Here is a 27,740-nt window from a genome sequence, read left to right as displayed (position 1 = left end):
TTTTTGTACGAATTCACTGCTGGATGATCAGGGCATTTAACAGTCTAAGAAAGCTCAGGGCCAAAATACTATTCCAGCAAATTTGAGACTATTACACAGCACTGTAGAAACGAGTTTGCACTTCACTTGTGGTACTTGTATGCCTTTGGTGGGATCAGTCACATTTCTAATTAGAATTTCAAAAAAACACACTAGTTTGACAGGTCTATTTTTTTAATATACAACAGTGTAAGAAAACAGTTTTAATCTTATATATATATTTATATATATATATTTACACACATACACAAATATCCTGAAGTAATTTGTATGTAAGTGTTTTATTTAATGCTCAATTGAACAAGTGGCAAAATAGGCTCTACACTTGAAAATGAGGTATATGAATATGTTTTGTTAACAAGCAGTTCAGTGTACTGCTGTAAGGCCATTAAATAAAACACTATTACCAGACAGCAACTACACAATTTGAATAAAAAAAACAATGGTTCATGAAACATTTGTACAAAATAAATTAAATCTATCAAAAGATTAACTGCAAGTCAGAAGTATTCTTGTGGCATTTTTCTTAAAAATTAAAAATATCTTTTTAACCAAAAAGGTCAAGCTAGATACATTTCGGATTTTTCTCAACATAGATCAGGCTGCCAACATGAAATGGATCAAACAGCCAATAACCATTATACGTAACGTTTACACACAAACTGATTGTACATCAGTGTAACATGCTTCAAAGTAGTGCTTACGGTACAGTTGTACTGAAGTTTACTCAGTTTCTCTTTGAAAAATTAAATGTATAATTGGCCAACAGTTACAACATTACAGCTGCAGCCAAGAGTCAGATCTTTGCATAATTCTCACTGCCAGATCTGAATTTAAGAAGAGTCAAGAAAACTATTGACTTTAAAATAAAAGCAAAAATGTGGTTCAGAAACAAAAAAAAAGCTTGCTCAAAGCAATTGTCTTAAATCATTTAAGGGGCAAATTGCAAGAAGAAACTGTAGTTATTACAACATAAATTAAAAGGAACTCCACAGTTTCCATCTCAAACAACAGAAGTTAATATCGTCATCATATACAGAGTATGCCATGTGTTAGCCAATGAAGTCCTTTCAGCACCAAATAAGGATAAGGAACAAATCCAGAAATACACTGGTGTCTGGAAACATGGACCAGGTACATTTCTAATGTCAGCACCTTCATAAGTTTCCAAAGTTCTCCATGAAAAACAGTAGAAGTTGGAAGTTAATGATACCGCTGCTGATGTTGCTTCTGCTGCTGCTGCTGGTAAGTCAGGCTTGGTGCACTACCAGCACTCCAGGAATTTTTCCAGTTATTTTTGTATCGCAAGTTTTGATTGTATCCAGGTGAAAAATAACTACTGTCTTGACTATTCTGATTCAGAGGAGGAATGTATGATTGTCCAATTCCACTTGTGAGGAAGCTTTGATGAGTAATTACATTAAAGTTCCTATAGTCTGACTCTATATGTGAATGAGAGTAGAATGGACTACTGCTGCATGTAAATCCTTCTGCTTCTGAATCTTTATCTCCTTTGACCAAATGCAAAGTGGAAGCAGGAACATTGCTCGAAGTCAGTTCGGAAGTGACATCCATTGAAGGGGTGATCTGAACATCATCCGTTGCCTGCTGCAAGGACTCCTCTGGATGGCCCAGTGTTCCTTTTGCTCCCTGGACCTCAGTTTGTGAGCTATTAGTAACATTCAGATCTTCAGATTTCTCACTACAGATTTCTATCTGTGGTGAATTATCTTCAGAGTCCAAAGACATATCTTCCTCTTCATTGTTTCCTTCACTCTTTCCCAAGTTTTCTGCATCAACATTTTCCACTTCTGTCAATTCCAATGACTTAGAAGAAAATGCACCTAACCAGTAAAAGTCACTGATGAAAACATGTCAAATCATTCGGGACAAAATTTGAACATCTGGAGGAGTTTAAAGCAGTACCTCTTTAAAATAGAACTGCAACTGATTGGGAAACTCCTATTTTAATAGGATATGCCAATGCCACTAGAATCTCACCGAGCTAGGTACCAACATTTCTTGATGTGTAACAACTCATCCTGCCACTATGGGTATACTGCTTTCAGTATCAAAAATGGAGTGCAAGTCATTGGGACCTGTTCCACACTTAAAGAAATTGGTCTTTCCTGAATTTACAGGGCTATTAATTATGGGAACAAGAATCTAATTACTCTATCGATTGTGACCAACAAGAATGGATCCACAAATTATCAGTTGGCTTTTTCCAAACACATCATCTCAGAACTGTTTCTGCAATCAAATCAGTTGAGTTAACCATTGCCTGATAAGGCTCAGAACTCCAAGGCAATTTCCTCAATTAGGCAGCAAATACCACTGGTTTAAGTTATGTTTTTAAATCAAAAGGGCGGGGGGAGAGAGAAACTTTCCAACAATTTTTAAGTTTTAGCATCTTCATTCTGCTAAGGATGAAACTTCTGACTTTGCAGATAAATGCTTTATTTTATAGATCGTATAATGTTTTGATATTAACGGTATCCAGGATGTTAAAACTGGACTGCATTGTGTTAGCACTGCTGCCTCACAGCACCAGGGACCTGGTGCTGTGAGGCAGCCTTGTGTGACTGTCTTTGTGGAGTTTGCATGGGTTTCCTCCAGTTGCTCCGGTTTCCTCCCACAGTCCAAAGATGTGCAGGTTAGGTGGATTGGCATACTAAATTGCTTTTTGTCAGGGGATTAGCAGGGTAAAGATGTGGGGTTACAGGGATAGGGCCTCAGTGGCATTGTCATCAGTGCAGGTTTAATGGGCTGAATGGCCTCCTTCTGCACTGTAGGGATTCTATAATCTTTTCTAAACTTTCCCCATACATGCAAGATAATCTTGCATTTTCTCCATTCTAATTAAAGCATATGCTTTTGTGACATTCTGATCAAAAGTGAACACACTAAAGGTGACATGACTTATGTGACTAATTAAGCTTTCCAAAGTGATTCTCCAGACAATTCATTGAGAACAACATTCCCAGGTATTTTCCAACATAACTGATGTAACTGAATTTAATTTCGTGGGCACTACTTGTGTCTCACTTTTTACCTAAAATGCACAACACCATTGCTCAATTTTACAACCATTATAAATCTTTTCCCTGCATCATGTACATGATTTTCCTTAGTCTTCAGCAAACTCAAGCAACTTAAATTCAGGTAATTTATGTAGATTAGAAGAATAAAGGTTCATGCATTAACCTTGTGAGATTTCATTCAATTTCTTGTAGTATTAAAAAGGATGTTCCACTACATTTCACTTGCCTTGCAAGCCATCTTGAGATCCTAATCCTAACAGCTGTTTATCTTCCATGCTTGAGCTATGGTAGCCAATGAGGTTTTTGAAATTTTTTACAAGATCATCAATACTGGCCACAACCACTCCACACTCTGAGTAGTTGGAAAGAGGCTCCATGTTTTTCTCTGGAAAAAAAAAAGCGCCAAACATTATTAAGGTGTATTAATAAACAGTCCATATGTCAAAATGTAGAAATTTAAAGCTGGAATTCAATGCTTACCAGTCAGGAACACTACATGTCTGTGCTGTATTGTCTGAGCTTGAAGTTTGACTAAACAGTCTAATTCAATAGTGTTCCGTGATCTGGAGTCACAGTCATGGTAAGATAGAACTTCTACTAAATTACACTTCTGATACTTATTCACAAGTGATAGAATATTGAAGGCTGCTGTATTTGTTCTGTAATAACGTGTAAACAAAAATAGTTCCATTATTCACAATACATAGTAAAAAGCTAATAAGTATCACCATAGTTTGAACACCCTAAATCAGTTCACACTACACCAAGTGAACCATGCAGGACATTATATTTATACTACCAGTAGACTCTTACATGTGCACCACTGAAAATTTTCAGTTTCAGTGTTGTGTTCTTTACATCCACAAAGGTGAAAATATTTTTTTGGTCTCTAATCCCATTTGATGTTTGTTAAGTTTGACTTTTATACTTATAATTCGGCACCATATCTGATCTTGGAAGACAAAATGTCATGTCAATCACCTTTCCCGAACAGGAACAATTACATGTTAACTGGGAAAATAGTTCAATTATTTTTACATAGCAGTTTTGTACTCAAATTTGCTTGATTACAAGTTAATATATCGTAGTGGATCTTGTAATCATTGTGCAGAAGATACATTTGCTCTCGTATAAGATTATATTTTGAAGCTTTATTTCTGCTACTGGCTGTAAATCTCATTTTTGGATTATCTGCATTTGTGAATTTTGATGCATTTTTAAAAGTATTTTCCTATCTCATACTGTCCTTTAGGTTAGGAGGTAGTTGGTATTAGTGGTAGCAGGCATGATATTTAAGACATCTGACCAATAGCTGCAGGCTGGTAGGTACCATAGTGGTATTGTCATTGGAGTGGAGACAGGGCAATGCTCTGGCAATCTGGGTTCAAGTACTTTCATAGCAGATGGTGAAATTTTAATTTAATAAAAATCTAGAATTAAAAGTCTAATTACCATGAAAGTACAGTCAATTGTCGTAAAATCCCATCTGGTTCACTAATGCCTTTAGGGAAGGATATCTGCTGTTCTTACCTGGTCTGGCCTACATGTAACTCCAGACCCACAGCAATGTGGTTGACTCTTAATTGTCCCCTCAAGGGCAATTAGGGATGCGTAATAAATGCTGGCCCAGGTAGCAGCACCTACCCAGGTAGCAACATACACAAAAAAAAAGAGATTGTGTATGTCTTACAGCATGGGAAGAGATTCAACAAAGGAACATAAAAACCCAGGTTGAATTTTACGATGGTGAGCCAGGGGTAACAGTCAAAGATTAAAGTAGGAATAGAGGGGTGAGGGAAAAGGCAAGAAGAGAAACACAGACAATAGCCTGCCCACTTACAATTCAAAAGCCAAGTCCTGTGAAAGCATGTTGCTGTCTGTGGTCTAAGGAAGGCCATAAAGGACTATTAGGTTTAAGATAGAACAAAACAACTTGTTCAAAGTGGAATTGGGAGGAAAGAGTTGGCCAAGACAGAGGCACAGATGGGCCAGCACAAGAACATGAGAATTCCTACATGAAACGTTTACATAACAATTTTCAATGGCGAGCATGACCTATGCAATAAAAGAGTCAAATATAATCAATATTCAACTATGGCATTTGTAATAAGTTACAGTTAATTTGCTGTTGTCCAACAGTATGAAGCAAGATGCAACACACTGACCTTGCCAGCTCCTTCAACTTCTTGTATATTTTGCAGTGAACCTTCCAGACCCACTTGCTTTCAGGAGTGCTCAAATCTTTAAGAAATTCCAAAAATATCTGAAGTTTTTCTGGGGAAAAATGTTTTGCATAGTTAAACAACTACGATAATATCTCTGCAATTAAAACAAGGTACTTGAAACTACCAGAGAAACATGTTCAAATGTCAGCCCAGAGAGGGCTCGCATTCTCAAGCCATGTCATCTAGGACTTTGAAAGCTGGGGGATGGAGAGCGAGGGGGGAAATGAACCACAGCATTCATTTTTAAACTTCCCTTTGTCATTTTCACTGTTTTGCTCTGTAGGCTGAAGCCTTTAGAAGACAGCATAATTCTTTATTTTCTAATTTAAAATTGGGTGATTAATTAACCACTATCAAATAATAGCAAGCCTATTCAACATAATAAAACTTGGCAATTAGAATTGACAGTAAACACTGAACTGTAGCACACCAGCTTACCAACAGTAATACACTCTGGATTCAGGACGGTTTCATCTGACACCATAAATCCACCAGAGACAAAAAGCTCATTGTACGTGTGATTTTGTACATCATCCAAGCTATCCACACCAGCAAAACTGACACGAGACAACTTCTTTAAAGATATCAAGGATGGGACCTGCAATTAAATTAAACCCTTCATTTAAATATACCTCGCAGAAACAAGTATGAATACTTCAACTTTCACACAAACTTAAAATCAAATTTTAAATAAGTTATAATGTAAATGCAGCCTAAATCTGGTATCAGGAACTGAACAGACATGGGGACAAAGTTAATGCAAGTCACCGCAAGGGAGAGTTTCAACCTGCGAGAGTTAAGCTGAGCTTTATCTTTAATGTGCAAACAAACTTCTTTATATCAGTGTTAACGCCACACTAAAAAATGTATGCTCAAAAAAATGCACTTTCCTCAAACTATATTTACTACAAGAGTTTTTTGCCAATAGAGCCAGTCTGTTCATCAAGTCCTGGAAGTCCCATTCAAATGCTGTACTTATTAAACAAACATGTTTCAGTTGCATTATAATGGACATCTCAAGCATGGTATTTACATACATGACAAAGGAGACTTTCTGCAACAAATTCAATACCTCAAACTACAGTAAAATTAAAATTACTTTTGTAAAAACATGAAACTTTAAAATATGAATGTTCCCATCATTTTTGTGTAATGAAAACCTCCCTAGATAACTGATCACAATTTACATTTGGTTGCACTTCTTCAGTGGAGTAGAAAATATCATGTCAATTGAGTGCACAAGATTTTTGAAGAGGGATGCCTTCACCTTGTGAATGTGAGATGCAATGTCTTCATTTTGAATTATAATCAGTAACTTATCCATCGAACCATCTTTTTTCTTCAAAAACTCCTCGGGATGACACTCCTTATTACCCAATCCAGTCAAATATTCCTGCATGATTCAGAATTTAAAAGTTATTCACAAATTGCATAACAATTCAGAAAATCTTAAAGAGAAATTCCTATGTAAACCTGTTTTTAACTTTTATTCCATTCTTAGTCACAAAGCCAATGCTGACTGGACCAGGTGGACCCGAATCCATCTCCTTGCTTGCTCCAAAAACCAAATTCTAATTGAATCCAATTCATGGTCCCTACAAGAGGGACAAACAAGATCCAAGCTGACAAGATAAGACATTGAACCCCATCTTGGACTTGATCCAACACTTGATCTTAGCCAAAAGGCTGAAAAGCATTGCAAACGAATCTTGAGAGCATATTCTTCCCTGTTATTTTTTTTCACTTTCTCTGACTATGCTCAAAATGGTCTTTTACCAGGATGTTCTGTATTGGTCAGAGTGACTGAGAAGCTTAGGGGAAGTATGTAATTTCCACTAGTTAACAGGACAGGATGTCAATGCATCACAATATCACATCAACAGATTGAGATAGTATGCAGAAACATCGCTTGTAGTTGCTGAAATGTTTTGTTTCAGTGCAACTAAGCTATTTGCAAAACACAAAAATACACGTGACTTTAAACAAACAAAATCTTAGGAATTTTAAAGAGGTATTACTATAATGAGAGAGCAGCTATTAACTTAAAGGGCAGCACGATGACACAGTGGTTAACATTGCTGCCTCACAACACCAAGGACTCAGGTTCAATTCCGGCCTTGGGTCACTGTCTGTCTGAATTCTGCATGTTCTCCCCAACTGCCTGGGTTTCCTCCGGGTGCTCCAGTTTCCCCCACAGTCCAAGACATGCTGGTTAGGTGCATTGGCCATTCTCCCTCAGTGTACCTAAACAGGTGCCGGAGTGTGGTGACTAGGAGATGTTAAACTTCATTGTTTAATGTAAGCCTACATGTGACAATAAATAAACTTAATAACCAGCCCAGAGGAGGAAGATCAGCTGCTTCCCACTCACATTTTCAGCAGAAATGCAAGTGACAGAATTGCCCATCTTGTGAATCTGCCAATCTCAATTCAAAGTTTCAGTGGATATATTTTGCCCATTTCATGGAGCAGCCACCTGAAACAATGGTGCAAACTATTTTTTTTGCTCATTAAGAATCAGTGTTAACACTAAGATTTCAGCAGTGCATTTTCAAATTATATCCATTTCAACTGTGAACAACCCAAGTACCATTAGAATTGGCAGTCGTGACCATACACAAGTGGCAACAGACCTAGGGGTCCAAGTGTTCCATCCCTGCTTTATGTATAGTATTTGGAAGATGAACAACTTGTATTTATAGAGCTATTTATGCAATAAGCGTTCCCAATTAACATTTGTAGGTTATTTAGCCCCTCAAGCATCCTCCACCATTCAAATTAGATCATGGCTGATCAGTTATCTTAACTCCATTTACTTGTCTTTGTTCCATGTCTCTAGAAACTCTTACACCCAAAAATTTATCAATCTCAGTTTTACATTTCCAATGAGCCAGAATCCTGACTTTTGGAAAAGAAGATTTTCATCAGTATGTGGATGCAGTTTCCCTATATCTATCATCTACTCATAATTTTAACACTAATTAAATCACCCATAACTATCTAAATTTGGAGTCCTTGTGAAATACCACTCAGTTCTCATTTAAAATCCTCATTCTCTACAGCACACTCAAGCATGATATAATTTTTCTGGAAATAACTTCATGGCTTTGCTTCCCAGTCTCTGCACCAAATGACAATAATCTCAGACTTAGTGATTTCAACCCCCAACTCCACTCATCATGCTCTCTCACCAGAATTCACTGCCCTCTTACCCTTTCTTAATCTCCATGTCCACAGGTATTACTGAAGCCTTGCTTTGCCAGCTCACTTGGCCTTGCTGCTCCCATCATATCAAAGATAAAGCCATCTTTGATCACTTCTTTGTATCACCCTCAACCCACATCCTCCAAACCTATCACCTTCTGTGTCCACTCCAAGAAAAAAAGCTATCCCTTAAATCAGGTATAAATAACTACACTTAGGAAATCCCAACTGTCTAGCCTTTGGCCCTCCAGTTGTTACTGATCTGGACAACCACATATTCACCGCCGCCACTGAGGCCAGAGTTCCCAATTAAAAAACTCATCACACTTGCTCTCCCATTTGAGCTAATATTGTTGAACAGTTCTCTCTCTTCAGTTACTGTCTCTCTAACCCTTAAACCTGTAGTTATCAGGCCTTACTCTGAAAACCAACCCTTGACCACAGGGTATGGGAACATGGGGAATGTACATGGACATACGTCATTGGAGGTGGCAGGATAGGCTGAGAGAGCAGTTAATGAGCATCCCATGCTTTTATTTTTGACATGAACTGCCATGGTGGCCTTGTCTTCGGCTGTCTAGCCCCAAGCTCTAGAATTCTCTCCGCAAATCTTTCTGCTTCTCTCTTTCCTCCTTTAAAAGGATTCTTACAACAACTGTAGGAACAGACTTTCGACCTGATGGCTCAGTGGCTCAGTTTTGCTTCACGATGCTTTTGTGAGGCACATCAAGACATATTAATTTAAAGGATCCATATAAAGGCAAATTGCTATTGTACGGAAATATAAATCAAGTATGTACAACCGGTCCTTATAATTTAACCCATTAACTACTAGTAACATTTGAGTGATCCTGCACTATAACCCCTCCTCCTGAGATATAGTATGAAACTAACTAGTATTCCAGATGGAGTCATACCAAGGCTTTGTACAACTCTATTTGCCCATAACAGAAATGGAGACAGATTCTTGTGAAAAACAGGATGACCTAAAACTATTTTAAGATAGTCAACATTTGGCTAACCTGTTTACTGATAATGAAAGAAAAACAATTTCAGTTCAATTTAATATTATGAGCGATTTTGTACCTTAATTTCTGCACAGACAGGAGTCTTCTCCACTTCATAAATGTAAAACTTCACTGTGTTCTTCTGAACATCCTTAATAATTTCAACTAAGCTGCAAAAGACTTCAGGATTTAATTGTTGAATTAAGTTGGTTAAACATGGTTGTGTTCCAGGAAGCCCAACAGTTCCACTGGCTTCTTGCAATGGATGCACTAACTCTTGCTGGTTCCCAAAGCTCGAGATTTGCTCTGGTGACAAGCTTTTGTCCTCTCCGATTGCAGCTATAGAATCTGAATCATTGATGGAGCTAAATGTTTGTCCAGAGGTTTGTGATTGCATTGTACTCTCAGATAGGGAAGCACCAGTTTTTGGATCCTTTTCAGGTCCCTGAGACTTTTCACAGGGAAATGGTTCCTCACACACACAATTGTTAGAGTGGTTAGTATCTTCTGTTGTACACACTAAGGTATTTAACTGAGATACTGTCGATTGGAATGGCTCCTGTACAACTCTATTGCAAGTTACAATTTCTTCTTGCATCCTCTGAGCTAATTCTGGAGAGGACGATGGATAAAGATGCGTATTTGAACGAGACAGGCCACAGCATGCATCAGCAATTACACAGTTCATCCGCTTGCGTAATTTATTTATGTAACCTCGGACCGAAACTTGGTGCGATTGGGGATTTGAGTACCTGGAAAGTGCCAGAACCTTTCGTGGGGCATAAAATATTGGCCTTTTGTTGTCAGGACCGCATCTGACTTTTTCCTTCTTAAGCAATTGCTTCATTTTGTCTGAGAATTTGCTGTACTCCAATAGAACAGTAGATTCAATTGTTGAAGCTGAATCACCTTTCAAGTCATACAGATGGCCATTGGTCTCATAAGCTGGAAAATACTGCTGGAAATCCTTAAAAATGTCGCCTATTCCAGTGCCAGAATCTGAAGGTGACTGATAGTGATTAATGTTCGATTGACGATTTATAACCCGTGGATCATCAGGGCATGAATCCTCTGGTGGTAAATAGAAGAGTTGTTCAATCCGTGATTTCATATCTACAAACGAAGACAACTATTATCGTACATTCAATAAACTAGACACACCAAGTGTCTTCAGGTTTAACGTTAATCAGGCTGTTATTCAATAAGAATAGCACAGACCATAATTTTAAAATGAATTATATGCCTGAAAAGGAGGCAGCATGTGTGTTTTGAACAGGTGTCAATGTTTCTTTAGGAATTCTAAATTAATTCCTTCAACATCCAAGAACCTTCTTGTCTGCTCAAAACCTTTGCTGCAGTGCAACTCCAGTAAATTTTAAAGAAAGCCCAAGGCAATGTGTCATTACTGATAATCCAGTTAGTCAAAGGAGAAACACATTATCTTCATTACACAAACTCAAAACAATTAGTTCCATCATACAATGCTGGAGCACTAATTTTAATCACCATTAATCCTTATAATCTATCAATTTCAAGTTGTTAACTATCTTCAAGAAGAGAGAAGAGAAAATTGTTATAAAGTAAGAAGGCTCAAGATAATCAAGATATATGGAAACCTGGGAAGAAATAATTTTTTTAAAAATCAAATTCACCTCTCCCACATTAAACATTTAATACATTGAAGTACGAAGCCACAAACACAATCACAATAGAGTTTCTCAAATATCAGACTGTCTTACCAGTTATGGGAATAAGTTTCCAGTTAATTTCACTATCACTGGTACAATCAGAAGTGGCAATCTTCTTGCTGTACAGCTGTTCAAGGGTGGCGTTTGTACATGGACTGCAGCTTTCAGCACTAGCAACACTTCCCAAGCTCTGTTCCTTAGCAAGAGACAGATGAACATAAGAACAAATTCATCAATCTGTCATTTTCACGTCGTATTAATAAATCTTTTCTGTAGGAGAGCTTATTCTTTTCTAGATTAGTTGAAGATTCCACTCTAGCAATTTAGCAGCTCAACTTTCTTCAGAAGGTTTAAAGAAATAATGCAGAATTGGACCATAAATAATTACAAGCATGAAAAGATCATGACATATATTCTCAACTTATTGATAAACGTCAGACTATTATCCATATACAGCGATTTATACTAATGTGTTCATTAATAGAAAAGGCACATGTAAAGGCAAAGCCAAGATGCCGGACTGGTGAATTACAAAGACAAATTAGAAAAGCAAAAATATTTTCATAGATTAAATATGCAGCCCTCAGGAAAACAAAGATGCTCATGTACCACCATTGAAAGAAAACAAAACAGGAACAACTCGGTCACTGAAGAGGATAATAGACAGCTTTAATAGCAAGGGGAAAAAGCTTTTTTAGCCATATTAACAGATTTATGTTTTGTAAAGACTATATTGGGCCTCTGAGCTTTCTCCAGATACAGGACTTCCACCCGAAGGAGACTATGTATGCCCCTTGTTCATGTCTTTAACAGTTTGCCAGAATTAAGAATCGATCTCTCAGGACTAGAAGGAAGACACCTCTTCACTTTCAGCTTTGCTGGAAAATCCCTTGAAAAAGTTACACTTCATTACACGAGGGACAATTGTGTGTTTAACTCAATTACTGCTAAACACCCTAATTGACGTCAACATTATTTATTTCTGGAATGCCAAATGTCCCCATGATAGATAATTCAATTTTTAAAAATGAACTTATTTTTAAAATGTTTCTCTATTTTGGTTTCCATCTTAACCCAATTGTAGCCATTTATTTCACAATCTAAAAAATTTTAAAGCAAAAGGGATTCAATGGTGTTAAATTCCTAATTTCCTGTGTGAATATTTCAATGTGATTGCTCTCCAGCTGCTTGCTGGCATCACTGTCTCCATATTCCCTTGGCCTGATACCAGATTTAATCTACTATCAGAACACCCAGCACAGAGATCACTAAATCATTATGGGCTGCCCACTTCGATGTCAGCAATAAACACACTTGCTTTGCAGCTGACTGCAAAATCCAGGTTATTAAACTGCTTCCCTACATTATAAATTTCTAAGCAGTATGCAACAACTGCATACTGTAGTGAAACAGAATAGCAAGCCTTACCTCTGGGTATTCTTCCCTCATACTGTATGGTAATGAATGTTCTCCTGAAGGCTGATCAATTCCTTTTATTCTGAAATGAATGTCATCAACATATGCTAACCCAGAACCACTTCCACATAATCTTGGACTTTCTTGCTCAAGGCCAAGTACAAAGCCTTCCTGGGAATGCTCTTGTTTTGTTGCTTCACCGTGTGAGGTGTGGCCATCAATGCTTTTCTGATTTAGTTGTGTTTTCTCATTAATCAAAGCATCACTTTGGTCCCAGCAGTAACCCACGTTGTTGCTTTGTAGATTATCACCACTGGGGCAAACCGGCATCCTTATTTCCTGGTTTAATGGAATCTCTGGGTCTGTGCTCTGACAAGTGGAAGACTTAAATACTTCAAGAAACAAACCAACAAGTTTTTCAGGATCTGGAGTAAGTTCATGTTGCCTGATGTCAGTTTCATCGAAGCCAAGCCCATTTATTACTTGAGAAGCTGGATCAGGTAATCTTGATTCATCCACTGACCCTGCAAAGAAATTACTTTTTTTAAAAAGAGAGAGCCTGGTAGTAATTGTATATTAATAACTTCAGTATATGCAAACAAAAGGTATCAAATGGAAATTTGTTTATGCTCCTATATATAGATGACAAACTGTGTTGGGTTTGGAGGTGCATGTTTATCATGTTTATCTTTTATCTCTGTAAAAGTTTATGAACTATCAGGGTTAGGGTCCAGTTCAATCCATCACCATCTGGCTTTCTTGAATAGAACACTTAGTAAATCTTAGATTGCTCTTCTTCGCTCAGTCCACAAACTCCATTGCACTTGGTGAATGAATAACTATATGAATAATCACGTCTAAACAATAAGAGAGAAAAAAATCCATGGTGGAAAAAATAAATCTATACCAATTTCCAAAACAAAATGCTGGCACTGTAGTAGGCCTCCACAGCCTTCTGTGGAAATGAATTCCACAGACTCACCACCCTCTGGCTGAAGAAATTCCTCCTCATCTCAGTTCTAAAGGTCATCCCTTTATCTGAGACTGTGCCCTCGGATCCCAATCTCTCCTACTAATGGAAACATCTTCTCTACATCCACTCTATCCAGGCCTTTCAGTATTCTAAGTTTCAATGAGAACCCCTCCTCATCCTTCTAAACTCCATTGAGTACAGACTCAGAGTCCTCAAATGCTTCTCATATGTCAAGCCTTTCATTCCCAGGATCATTCTCATGAACCTCTTCTGGACCCTCTCCAAGGCCAGCACATCCTTCCTTAGATACAGGGCCCAAAATATTCCAAAAGTGGTCTGACCAGAGCCTTATAAAGCAGTACATTCCTGCTGTTGTATTTTAGTTCTCTCGAAATGAATGCTAACATTGCATTTGCCTTCCTAACTGCCAGCTCAACCTGCAAGTTAACCTTAAGAGAATCCTGAACTAGGATTCCCAAGTCCCTTTGCACTTCTAATTTTTGAATTCTCTCCCCATCATAATAACAAATCACAGCTAACGCATGTCAAGCTGGGTGCTTTTTGTCCTCATGTTAAGTAACCAGCTTTGAAACTAGCCAAACTCAAATCCTTAAATTGGGGGAAAATAAATTCACCTCACTCATCTGGATTACATTCAAATTAATTCCGTCAAAATGCGAGGAGTTATTTAACCCACATTACCCATTTTATTGTATGGAAGTTAAATATTAAATGCAATGCTTGCTCCATTACCTTGAGTTGTCTTCAAATGCTTGTGGCTCCTCTCGGAAACAGATTCTAACTTCCTCTTCAATCCAAGGTTATTTTTGTCAGAAAAACAATGTGCAAGTCCTTCAATATTCATTACACCAGCTTCCCCTGGGCCATGCCTTTTCCTGCTGTATATCAAGTCAATAAGCTCTTGGATTTTATGAGGATCATAATCAGCCATATTCTCAGAAGGCATCACAAAATTACCATCAGCTATGATGCTGCTCATTTGAGGATCCATTGGTTCCGGAGCAGTGATCTCTGGCACTGAAATCTCAAATTTTTGTTCTTCTCCAGCACATGCAACAGGAGAGCTGAGTAACTCAGTATCAGAGATTGGATATTGGTCTAACATTTCGCTAGCTTTGGAAACCTCAAATTGATACCGAACAGGGTGAAAAAAGTAAGAGCGCAAAATTCTTGATAAATTTGATCTCTTTTGCCTGGTTGAAGAGAACCTTTTCTCCTCATAAGTGGGAATGATGAATTGATTAAGCTTTCCATTTTCACCACAAGCCTCTTTCCCTTGGGAATTCTTCAGATAACCGATTACATTATTTTCAAATGCAGCATCCATGGTGGAGTTCTTTAAGCTACTAGGCAGCTCTTTTCGAATTTTATCCAGAGCAAAGTGCAGCGCAGGTATAAGCTTGGATAACTGCGGCATGACCGCTGGGTCACTGTATACAGTTGACTCAGATTCAGTATTTCTCTTGATTTCATCTACAAAAGGAACACAAACAACCACCAACTTATTAGGCCCATTTACATAGCAGACTAACAAAGTTAAAATGCAGTCCCGGGGTAGAAAGGAAAAGAAAGTTTGTAGACAATTTTTCCAAGTTTGCATTACTTTTGAAAACAATTTTTGCAGCAAAGTTGACAAATTTTATCATGCTTGTTAAAAGATTTCACTTCACACTGCCTGCTTAAAAACTTAAGCAAATAAATATTTACACTGAAGTTTTAAGATGCTCGTGTGTCAATTGTGTGCAACGTATGAATTATCCGATTAAGGACAAAGATGATCTAAAGTCTAATTAAAGGGAAGCATTTTCACCTATTAACAGGAACTGAGATAGGCCAAGCAACTCCTGCTGCTGCATTCAACACATCTACACACTGCCACAGAATTTCTACTTTCACTGACAAGGTGATGTTGGAGTAAAATACAAAGATGGCTAAAGTAGGTATGGAGTAGGACATTACATAAATATAAATTTCATACTACAACTCCGACTTAATTTATCATATCCCTAGTATAAATTGCTTCTAGCCTTAATTGGTTCCATACTGATTTAACTTACCGCCAATCAGTCTAGACTCTGGAAACAGAAATAATGCTTGAAGAAACTTGGACTTCGAGCTTTGAGAACCTGATTTTTTGGGGGAAAAAATCACAATGAGAATTCTGAATCAACACTGTGTAGCAGTACCAAAAGTTTAAAAACTTCACATTCAATTACAATATTTAATATAAATCTGAGCAATCACACTTACCATTATCCATCATCTCCAATGGAGAAAATAAAAGCAGAAATCCTCGATCTTCCAATGGTTTTATAAGAACCTATGCATAAAGATATTAAATCTTTAAAATGCTACAAATATGAACAATAGGGGATTGGTCCAAGGAAAATAGCAATAGGGAGGCAAACATGAAAAAGTGATAATGCTGAGGTGCTAGACAAACAAGTACATGAGCAAGAGTGACAACAAACATGCACAACACTTTTAAGCTTTAATCTTCCAGTTTGTTAGCTGAAGAGCGGGCATGCGGGAGCTGAAAGAATTAAGCAAAATGAGCTGAGCTTCAATTATTATTGGTACTCTCTAAGCAAGATGCAAACATTTACAAATGATAGTTGCATTTTATTTAAATGGAAATGTTCAGTGAATGACTTAATATGTAACTCACTAGTTTTTCCTCTTCCAGCTTATGAAGCAGAGACTCCAAATTGCTCCCTGTTTTTCCTTGTTCCACAAACTCATACAAGCTATAATACATCCCATTCTTCAGTGCTGGGGAAAACAGATAAAACTGGTTCTAAATATAATTTCGCAGAACTTATTAGTCTGACATTTTAATAAATAAGACATGTTTACAGTCAGTTCTCTTCAAGGACAGCAGGCTGTTTGAAATGCCTGTGTTGTGGGCTGCTTCGAGTGGGGGAAGAAGAAAGTGGTGAGGGGAAGAAAGGAAAAAGCAATACTCGAAGGGAAAAAGCAAGAAACAGACAATGGTTAGCCATCTCCTTCCTTTCCATCTCCAATTACACAGCAACAGACAACACATTTGGAGGAGCCAATGACTTTCCTGAATCACAGCTGAGTTGCCACATCAACTCAAGTGATTTACTTAAGTGATATGCAATCCACAAAAGCCAAAAGAGGAAATTCCAACTATATAAGGTTAACAAAATTTTAATCACAGATTAAGCACTTACCTTCTCTTGTCCCAGAGAAAGTTGCTTTTCGGAACACTGTCATCGGTACTTTGTTTTTTAAGCTTTCAACACTCATAACCGTTGCAATATCAAGTTTTTCAGGCCTAAAAAAAAGAGGATCTACTTGATAAAAAGCAAGACCTACAGATTCAACTAGTGTTATTTTCATAACTGCCAAATGCCCCACTTAATTTGATTAGAAATCAGCAGAGAACGTCGTTTAACCATTCGACACTACATTAATTGAAACTCTCAGTTTAACAGTAAAATACATAACATGTTCAGAGAAGTTCATTATACAGACCACAATAAGTATAAAGGTTAATCCCTTTCAATTTGGTTGTATAGAGTGTGAACATTCAAGGCTGTGAAGTGATTAGAAGCCACTATTGTCAGTTCAAAGATGACATTTGACATTTAACATAGCATATCCTTCCTGTCTGGGAATGAAAGACAGCATGGTAAGGATAGTACGGTGCAAGCACAATTTGCCACGTGGGAACATAAAACATTAGCAATAGCAGAGATTTGGCTCAAAGAACAGAGAATTGGCGACTTAATTTTCCTAGTTACAAGGAATTCAGGATGAAAAGGGGTCTCTGACAATACTGATTTTTAAAAATTCCCATCAGTGCTATGAGTTAGGTGTTTGAGGGGTCAAAGGAAAAGTTTATTTGGTTTGAAATGAGGACGTTAGAACCAAGAGGAGCTACTGCACAACTGTGTATTATACAGGCCACAATATAGTGGGGGGAAGGAGATAAAAATAACTTTGTATTAATTTTTTTTTAATTCATTCATGCGATGTGGGCGTTGTGGCTAGGCCAGCATTTATTGCTGATCCCTAATTGCTTGAAAAGAGGGCAGGGAGTTGCCTTCTTGAACTGTTGCAGTCATGTGGTGTCGGTACACCCATTGTGCTGTCAGGAGGAAGTTCCAGGATTTTGACTAGCGATAGCGAAGGAACAATAACATATTTCCAAGTCAGGATGGTGGGTGGCTTGGGTGGGAATTTCCAGTTGGTATGTTTCCTTGTGCCTGCTTCCCTTGTCCTTCTAGATGGTAGTGGTCGCGGGTTTGGAAGGTGCCATCTAAGGGGGCATTGAGAGTTCCTGTATTACATCCTGTGGATGTAATACACTGCTGCAACTGTGTTTTGGTGGTGGTGGGAGTGAATGGATCGGATGCCAATCAAGCTTTGTCCTGGGCGGTGTCAAACTTGTTCAGTGTTGTTAGAGCTGCACTTATCCAGGCAAGTGGAGAGTATTCCATCATACTTCTGACTTGTGCCTTGTAGATGGTAGACTGACTTTGGGGAGTCAGAAGATGAGTTATTTGGTGCAGAATTCTTTGCCTCTGACTTGCTCTTGAAACCACGGTATTTATTTGGCTAGTCCAATTCAGTTTCTTGTTAATGGTAACTCCCATGATATTGATACTGGAGGTTGAGCAATGGTAATGCCATTGAGTGTCATGAGGAGATGGTTGTAGTCTCAGTAGTCGGAGATGAATTACAGAAAGAATTAGTGTAGTAATAAATGGAACATTAATTAGCCTAATGTAGATAGATATAGTAATTAACAGTGTAAAGGGCAAAGAATCCATAGAATCCCTACAGAGCAGAAGGAGGCCATTCGGCCCATTGAGTCTGCACTGACCACAATACCACCCAGGCCCCATTCCCATAACCTCACATATTTACCCTGCTAATCCCCTGACACTAGGGTCAATTTAGCATTGCCAATCAACCTAACCCGCACATCTTTTGGAGTGTGGGAGGAAACCGGACCACCCGGAGGAAGCCCACGCAGACACAGGGAGAATGTGCAAACTCCACACAGTCAGTGACCCGAGGTTGGATTTGAACCCAGATCCCTGGTGCTGTGAGGCAGCAGTGCTAACCACTGTGCCAAAAAAGGGGAGGAATTCCTGAAATGGGTGCATGTGCATTTTCTCAATCAGTGCTTTTCCAGCCTAACATGGATATAGTGCTGGATCCAATCCTGGGAAATGAAATAGGACATTTTTCAGTGAGAACATTAGGAGAACAATAATCATTACACCAGGTTTAGAATAACAATGGAAAGGAGATACATATGTAAAAATGCTCAGCTGGATAAGAGTCAACTTCAGTAAGTCAAGGGATCTGGCCGGGGGGATTGTAATCGAAAATTGATCGTAATTATTCCATTACTGTTTTGCCTATGAAGTATGTGTCCACCCTGAAGAAAGGCCTTCAAAAAGGAGAAGTAAGGAATAACACATTCCCATGAGCGATGGGGTTTCCAAAACTACAGTTCCTTGGTTGACAATATTTAAATGTTAAAATGTGACATAAAATGGAGGGTTATGACAAATCATCGTTCATTATATATGGTAAAGAATGATACTGAACACCGAGTAAAGAGAAGATCTAGACGAACAGAACAGGAGCAAAAAAAAAGTACAAACATAGATTAGTAGCCATCATAAAAGAAGAGAAAAAGTTTTTTAGAAACACAAATAGAAAAAAAAGTGATCAAAGAGTTGGCAGCTGTGATTATACCGTGCTATTGATAATGTTTCTGTAGAATGTTTAAAGTTCAGTGCTTCGTTCTCAAAGCAGTTGGTACGTCTGGAGGGGAATGCAGCAAGATAATTACTAATTTTAGCCTTGTGTTTACTTAGAATGAAGCTATTTGCTTTTTGTCTATAACAAGAGGGGACCCCTGATTTTTTTTTAAAGTTAAAATAACGGAAGGTAAATTAGGAATACAGGATCATGTGATGTAGTTAATGGGGGGAGCTAGGCTTGTAGTAGAGAGAAACAGCTTTGTGTGTTCAGTTGCTGGAGGAGGCTGTTAAAAGATAGAAGCCTACAAGCTGCGCGTTCTCTCTCTACAAAGACTCTACGGAACCTTCATGGCTATTACCCAAGTCAGAGCAAGTATATCTGTGATTGCTAACCATTTTTAAAGTGTTTTAAGTCTATTAAGAGGAATAATGATTAATTGTAACTGAAATAGTGATAAACTAGAAATTAGAATTGTTTCCTTTCATTTTAAGTATTGTTCAACTTCTAAAAGTTAAGCTATTTCATTCTGTTGCAAAGCTATATGCAAAGTGTGTTATGAATAAAGCTTGATTTGATAAAAGAACTCTAATTTATCAGTAGAATCACACCTGGAGCAAAGCATCCTAACCTTACATTTATGCAAAAGATAAAAGGATTGTTGGGGCCTAATCTAACTTCAAAATATACCTTGGGGTTTGGATCAAGCACCCTAACAGTAGCTTTGATTAGGGTCCAAAAAGTAGATACTCTCAAGGAGGCAGTGGTTATGGTACCAAAGGAACATGTCCATCTTCAATAACAAAAAGCAAATGTTGCTGATATAGCAATAAGAGAAGGCAGCACAGATATCAGAGGCATATAAAAGAGTGGCAATCATCAAAATCATTTTTTTAAAAATCACCTATTACAGACTGGATGCATCCAACGTTAGGAGGAAGTATGGATGGAAAACTGCTGAGACGCTGGCCACAATTTAACTTCGATAGCAGTTTGGTACTGGAGTATCGAGGAACTGAAGATGTTAATACTGCTTTTTAATAAGGGGCGAGGGGGATAAACCTGGCAACTACAGACCAGTCAGTTTAAAATCTTTCCCATTTTCACATTAAAGACAATAACTCATGACAAAGTTTACTGGCACTAAAAGGGTATGGACTGACAACTGAAAGTCAGTAACGATTTACTGCAGCTAAATAGTTATTTGATTAACTTGATCTAGTTTTTGATGCAAAAGACCACAAGACATGGGAACAGAAGAAGTAGGCCATTTGACCCCTTGAACCTGGTAGATTAATGGCAGGTTTCCTTCTAGGAAATTAATTTTAAAAATCTGGAATTGAAAGCTGGTCTCAGTAATGGGACTACGAAACTATCATTGATTGCTGTAAAAACCCATCTGGTTCATTAATTTCATAGAAGGAAACTGCCATCCTTACCTGTTCTGACCTACAGGTGATTCCAGACCCAGAGCAAATGTAGTTGACTCTTAAAATGGTCTCGGGGGCAATTAGGGATGGGCAAAAAAATGTTGGCCTTGCCAGCAATAGTAACATCCCTTTAACGAATAAATACAAATGCAATTCAACGCAAGTGTGAAGTTATGCATTTTGATATCACAATGAGGAGATGTAATCTAAACAGTAGAAAATCAAACAAGATGCAGGAACAGAAAACTAGGGTTGCATGTACACAAATCCTTGAAGGTGGCAAAGCAGGTTGAAAAGGGTGTTGGGGATACTTGGCTTTATTAATGGAAAACAAAAGCAAACAAGTTAACATCAAACCCTAGAAGTAGTTAGACCTCAACTAGAGTAGTATGTTCAAATCTGGGCACACTAAGAATGGTTTCAAGGTTTTGGAAAGGATGCTGGGTAGATTTGCTAGAATGGTATCAGGGATGAAAGACTTCAGTTAGATAAAGACAACGGAGAGGCTGGGCTTGGTCTCCTTAAAAGGGAAAATTAACACAAAATTTGATAGAGGTATTCAAAATCATGTATGGTTCCATTAAGAGTACCAGTAAATGAAAAGAAACAATTTCTGGTGGCAGAAAAGTGATAACCAGAGGTCATATTTTATGCCAATTGTCAAAAGAACCACAGGCAACATAAGGAATCATTTACGTTACAGAGTTGTGATCCCGAATGCACTGCTTGAACAGGCAATGGAACAATATCAATAGTTAACATTCAAAAAAGAACTAGTTTCCATTTGTGCTGCATCATTGTGACTCATTGCAGAAGCAACCAGTTATTTAGCAGTCACCATTTTGCTTCATTTAACTATTATTGCAATTACTTGCAATGTATGCTTTGTGTCAAAGTACTCAGGGTTTTTCCACTTACGCATTGTACAATGGCAGTTATAGCAAAATTGTCATTTGATTTAGTGACTTAAAATTGTTGCACAACCATATAATTTTGATTTTTCATCATGACTACAATGTGCACATTATAGAATGTCCTCAAAACACCATTCCAAGTAGTATTTTGACAGGGTTTAATTTACTCTTTTTTAAAATTAACATTTCACGGTTACAAATTACTTAACATACCAAAATCCTACTTAGAACTAGGATATTAGCAAGTTCTTCTGCCTTCACTCATTACAGAATGTTTGCACTTCACTACTTTGTAGTTTCTCTTACCAAAAAACGCTTTCAAAAACAGTACAACTTAGGAAAATAGCATACGTATTTTTGACCAGAATTAGGCTTCATCATTCAATAGTCACTTCCACAGTTAATTCTGTCATTCATTCAATTTTGCCATCGAACAAATAAAACTAAAATCATAAAGCAATGCTACTTACAGTTTGAATGGCAGAAATGGCTGAGTTGCTGACCGTAATAAGCCAAAGCACAGAAACCTCCCCTTGTTCATTAGTTGTCCTTTCCAAATGGTGTAAGATTTTCCTAAACAGACAAATCTTAATTCTCAGAGGTTCAGTTTAAAAAATGAGCAAATAGCTAACGATAACATGAAGAAAAAGCAAACTTCCGAAAGAGAGATACAAACCTAGAAGAGACCATGAGTTTAAAAAGATCAAGGTACGAGAGTGAAGATTTGTGTCTGAAATGAGATCATTGTAATGGCCAGAAGAAGGTTTTAAAAACCAAAAAGGAGTTTTTATTTCAGAAAGCTGGGTCAAGCGTGGACATAAGAAAAACACAGGATCAGTAAAATTAGGAATCAGATTTGCTTCTGGTGGTGGGGAAACCAAAACTATAAGTTACTTTTGTTTTCCCCTTAGATAATCAGTCTTTAAATGTTTAACTGGTCAGGTACATTACAAGTAAAAACAGAAAGTGCTGGAAAGGTTGGGCAACATCTGTGGACAGAGAAATGCCTAAAAGATTTTGAGTCAAATGTGATTCTTCTTTAGGACTGGCCAATTATTTTTGTCGCTCCACAGATGCCGCCAGGCTTGCCGAGTATTTCCAGCGCTTTGTTTTTCTTCCAGATTTCCAGTAAACACTGTTTTTACATTGGAGATAGAAATGCTGACTGAAACCCAAATTCAGATACATATTAAGGCACGAAAATTGTGCACAGACGTTTATAGGTGATCAAACATTGGGTACAAGTTATTTTATATCTTTGGCCCAAGCATCTGCAATTACACACTCAATAAAAGTATAAAAAATTAGCATATCAAGTAGAATGTGACAGATCTTGAAAACAATGGGCATGGTGATCTTACTGCAGGAAGTGGTAAAATAACATGGTATGCCTGTGCAGTGCTAAATGTTATTAAAATGACTAAACAAAGATGTTTTGAAATCGAGATATCCTTTGTATCAACTAAATTAATCGATTTCAAGGGTTTCACACTAAAAATATTCATGTGTGCCATTTTAGTATTTCAGAGCTATGCTCTAAGAAGCCAAACATTTCAAATAAACTCTGAAAAAGATGAAACAGTCACATATACATTGTCAACTTTAAAGCAGCACAGATGTTTAGACCTCACGAGGTCTTTCAATCACCCGAAATGTGGAATCCTAACTATGGTGCAATCAAGACCCAGATTGGCTTTTGGAGGCAGAGAGAGGACAAAGAATGGTTTGACTTACCACTACTGTAATTACAAAGGCACAAAAATAATGCTTACAACTAATAATGAATAGAATATGTATCCTAAGAAAATTACTGTAAACTTTAATGATTGCATATCTGCATGTCCCATAATATAACTGAGCCTAATTTTCTCATCCGGCAAATGCCTGAAAACAAATATCTTGAAAACAACCAGAGAGAAACACATTTTCCATGAAACATTGGAGATCTTGGTTGCAATGCTTATCAAGAGTCTGCATTTACAAATGAGTTCACAGCATATTCGTCACAGAACCTTTTCCATTGCATACAAAAAATTCAAAGCAGCCCTACTGAGATTCAACTGGCAAGATCAGACAGGGAAACGAGTCTGACTTTTGAATTGGAAATTTTAAATATAGATCTTGGAAGATAAGAAACGAAATAATTGGTATTTTGGCTGCCAATGAGTATGCAATTTTCAAATGGCAATGAAGCTCATCAAACCATTCCATAGTTGCATTAATGCTTTACTTCTTCTCAGTAGCAACAAGTAAACATGTCAGATTCATAAGGCCTATAAGATCCATTGTTTTAATCATCATCTCTTCCTGGCCTTATAGTCAATTGCCAGCCGCTAAAGGTGCATGTCAAACTTTCACTAAGTGCAACAACAAAGAATCTGGTTATGCATTTTTCACTGAAGACAAAGCTATGTATTGTAAAAATGTATTAGATTTAAGTAGCCCTTCCCCCATCAATTCAAAAATCAGATTCTACTTTGATTCTAGCCAAATCAGGGAAACATGTCAAATACATATTGCTCTTTGAAACTTTCCATTCCAAACGTATGAATGAGAATGAACATACCTGATTGGGTGCCATCATCGCTGCAAGAGCAAAATAAAAGCATATTATTATTCATAAGCAATCGCATCTACAAATAACCCGAATTGGAGAGGAAAACAGGCTGCCCTGTAAACTTCACAGATCATACCACACTTGAAGAAACTCTAAACAGGTTATTGTGTCATTTTGTACATTATTCTTTAATAATACATCAATACTGCTGTCTACCCGCCCAAGAATTTTCTCCCATCTCTTTCAAAGCCCTGGACTCCTTTTTGTGTATGATACTGGGTTTCCAATCACCCTTCTATAGCTTATTCATGTAGATATTAGTTATGACTGAAGTGTCAGCAGGCCACTCAACTGCTATGGTAGGTGGGAGTGAGCTATAATTGAGCCTAATTTTCTAATCTGGCAAATGCTATAGGATATCAATCACCAATCTTGCCAGATTGACTGCTCACCAATCCAGAACTAATGAGAGGTCAAAAGCAGCACCAGGTTAATGCCCTATAGGAGACAATAAATTCAATATTCTGTCAGACATCCTTTTAGAGTATGCTCATTAACAATTCTTCAATTTGACTGGTTAAGGAGATACATAGCAGTTTGCTTTGTTCACATGGACCCAGGTCACCTGCAGAGGTCTGTGCCTTTAGGTTCTCTAGGGACTCAGCAAGTCCCAATGCAAATCCCTGCAGGAATGTGAGCAAGTGGAAGTGAAATGAATAGCTAACATTATTCATTCACGATGTGGAGATGCTGGCATTGGCCTGGGGTGGGCACAGCAACAAGTTTGACAACACCAGGTTAATGGTGTTATTTGGTAGCATGAGCTTTTGGAGCACTGCTCCTTCGTCAGGTGAGTGACCTGATGAAGGAGCAGTGCTCCGAAAGCTCGTGCTACCAAAAAAACCTTTTGGACTTTAACCTGGTGTTGCGAGACTTCTTATTATTCATTCACCACAGTGCAAAATTATGTCCCACAGTTAACTGCATTCTCCAATAGTTTGCAGAAACACCAAAGATGTTTCAGAAACATGAAAGATCTCCCACATCTTAAAAACATTCTTAAAACCACAAGAGAGCGTGCAAGAGCAGCGGATTTCTGCATCTACACTACTGAAACTGGTCCCTTAACCCAGATGTATATGTAGTTGTTGATGCTGTGGAGTATAGCCTATGGTCTTTGCCTTGGTCATCAGCTGCAACTTTGTAACACACAAGTGTTTTTAGATCTGTTACCTCCAATGATATTAGGGGCTACTTTAATCTTGCCCTAATATTAAAAGCAACTGAAGCTTCTTATAAAGGGAGTACTGTCACATACCCTGCAAGAGGGTTTAAGATCCTGGTACATTCAGCTCAGTACAACTTACCGATCATATCTGTTCAGAGCCATAGGTGCTTCACACGATATGAAAATGGGTACAATAAGTAATTGCATCCAATTCAGTACATGCTACATGATGGGCAAAGATGACATAGGTATCCCCAAGTAAAAAACGTGCAAGTCAACTCTTAGGAACTAGTTCTCTTTCCAGCACCAAACTCAACTATTCAGCATATTAAACTCCACCCAGTTCTGTTGCATTCATATTTTATGGCTTATTAAAAGTTAATACTCAAGGCAGTCCAAGAGTGTAAAGTGGGCTTGATTAGCATAGGAAAATATTTACAGACCTAGATACATTTCACACTTCGGTGTGTATACCAACCAACTTATTTTCAACACAAGTTGTTTCAATTTTCATATAAATCTAAAAGAAGCATTTTATGTGCCAAACTGCTTGCAATTTCTGTCACTAGTTTCAGAGGCTTGTAATTATGTTAATAAAATATTTCGAATCAATAACCTTAACAATTTAAAAAACCTTAAGTGCATCATATATCCCCTTTCTGTAAAAATATTGCAAAGCTGATGATTTGCCAGTAAGTAGTTGATAAGCATCTTTAGTAAAGACTGGTGAACCAGAGATGGTATTAGCTGTTTACGTTAGGAACTAGTTGGTGCTTTTGGAAGATTAAATTCTATGATCCAGAGAATTCTGCACTCCAAAATACCATTAATTCCATAGCAGTGCTCGTTTTAGACCAAGGTTAATTGGTAGTAGAAGCAACTCAAGATAAAAGAAAGTTTATCATATAATTTAGAATTCCAAAATTGTGTGTGTTCATTCACCAGTCAGCAAGATACTGAGTTACAAGGAAATCCAAGATTCAGTCCCAAATCTGTTCTCACTCATCTGAGTCAGTATTTTTCCTGACAGGTGAAACCAAAATACACAAATAAAAACTACAAAATATCTAACTACATGAACAGTCCCTTTTCATACGGATAGTATGAAATGCACATTCTTTTCTTACCTAAGTACAAGTGGTTTGGGCGTTTTGGGAATTTTATTTTCCTTGTAAACAAAGGATACCACGGCATACGGGCAAACATGTCTTGGATACTGTCTTATGCCTTCATTTCCAAATTCATAGAGATAAAACTGAAAAATTAAAGCAACAATGTTAATAAGCTAACGAAGCAACCAGTTTGTATGCCTGTTTCAATCATATGGTATCAAAAGTAAACTGGTTTATCAACTTCCCAAAAGTACAAACAAATTAAGTCAAATATTTATTTTAGGATGGAAATTACAATGCATAGCCTTCAAGATAGAGAAAGTTTTCAAAAGGTACCTGTGTAAGGTCAAATGCTCTGTAAGTGAACAGTGAAATGACCCTGTTAAGGTTTCTAAAAACATGGCAATCGTGCTTTGGGGTTGGAGGGGTGAAATTCTTGGTGGTATTATCAAAAACAGCTTTTACTCTTCCCTGAAAATTAAACAAATCAAAATTAGACATGTGTTAAAGGCATCATATGGTGCACCATTTTTAAATAATACTACTCCAATCTGATCATAGAAGGACAACCTGCTAGTTTTACAAAGCTGTGGACCAGCAACTAGCCTCCACTCAGATAGCAAGCAAAGATTCACTCAATTATACTTGCTGAGCAATAACCTGCTCGCTCACACTCAGGGTCACTCAGCTCCTGATCTCATTACAACCTTGGATCAAACATGGACGAAAGAGCTGAACGCTAGGGATGGGGGGAGGTGAGAAACTTAGAAAATAGGAGCAGACCATTCAGCCCTTTGAGCCTTCTCCGGCATTCATTATCATGGTTGACCATCCAACTCGGTAACTTGTTCCCACTTTCCCCCATATTCTTTGATCCCTTTAGACCCAAGAGCTATATTTAACTCCCTCTTGAAAACTTACAATGCTTTGGAGAATGATATCACTTACTATCAAGGCAGCATTTGACAGAATGTGGCATCAAAGAGCCCTCACAAAACTGGAGTCAATGGAAATCAGGGGTAAACTCTCTGATGGCTGGAGTCATATCTAGCTCAAAGGAAGATGGTCGTGGTTGCTGAAGGTCAGTCAACTGAGCTCCGGGACATCACTGCAGGAGTTCCTCAGGGTAATGTC

The 27,740-nt window shown here is 37.7% G+C and overlaps 1 protein-coding gene across 3 annotated transcripts in view; it reads right to left on the bottom strand.

The window, feature by feature from the left end:
• Positions 1–308: 308 nt before the first annotated feature.
• The window catches only part of LOC144491585 (protein TASOR-like), a 58,243-nt gene continuing 30,811 nt past the window's right edge, over positions 309–27,740 (bottom strand). The window contains exons 6-23 of one of the 3 annotated variants that reach the window (XM_078209607.1): positions 26,943–27,077; positions 26,622–26,749; positions 24,276–24,295; positions 22,180–22,282; positions 16,815–16,918; positions 16,286–16,389; positions 15,868–15,937; positions 15,675–15,743; positions 14,350–15,090; positions 12,636–13,147; positions 11,259–11,403; positions 9,599–10,632; positions 6,576–6,701; positions 5,747–5,906; positions 5,249–5,357; positions 3,564–3,742; positions 3,310–3,468; positions 309–1,883 (exon numbers count right to left, since the gene is read on the bottom strand). In XM_078209607.1, the coding sequence (XP_078065733.1) occupies positions 1,243–1,883; positions 3,310–3,468; positions 3,564–3,742; positions 5,249–5,357; positions 5,747–5,906; positions 6,576–6,701; positions 9,599–10,632; positions 11,259–11,403; positions 12,636–13,147; positions 14,350–15,090; positions 15,675–15,743; positions 15,868–15,937; positions 16,286–16,389; positions 16,815–16,918; positions 22,180–22,282; positions 24,276–24,295; positions 26,622–26,749; positions 26,943–27,077 (4,539 nt within the window). In that variant the 3' untranslated portion in view covers positions 309–1,242. The remainder of the gene's footprint in view (positions 1,884–3,309; positions 3,469–3,563; positions 3,743–5,248; positions 5,358–5,746; positions 5,907–6,575; positions 6,702–9,598; positions 10,633–11,258; positions 11,404–12,635; positions 13,148–14,349; positions 15,091–15,674; positions 15,744–15,867; positions 15,938–16,285; positions 16,390–16,814; positions 16,919–22,179; positions 22,283–24,275; positions 24,296–26,621; positions 26,750–26,942; positions 27,078–27,740) is intronic. The other 2 variants (XM_078209609.1, XM_078209608.1) reach the window with 2 other exon arrangements.

The sequence above is a fragment of the Mustelus asterias genome, chromosome 3 (genome assembly GCF_964213995.1).
Source record: "Mustelus asterias chromosome 3, sMusAst1.hap1.1, whole genome shotgun sequence".
In the NCBI taxonomy this organism is placed as follows: Eukaryota; Metazoa; Chordata; class Chondrichthyes; order Carcharhiniformes; family Triakidae; genus Mustelus; species Mustelus asterias.
Note: the sequence above shows the minus strand (reverse complement) of the source record. Positions and strands in the feature narration are given on the sequence as shown.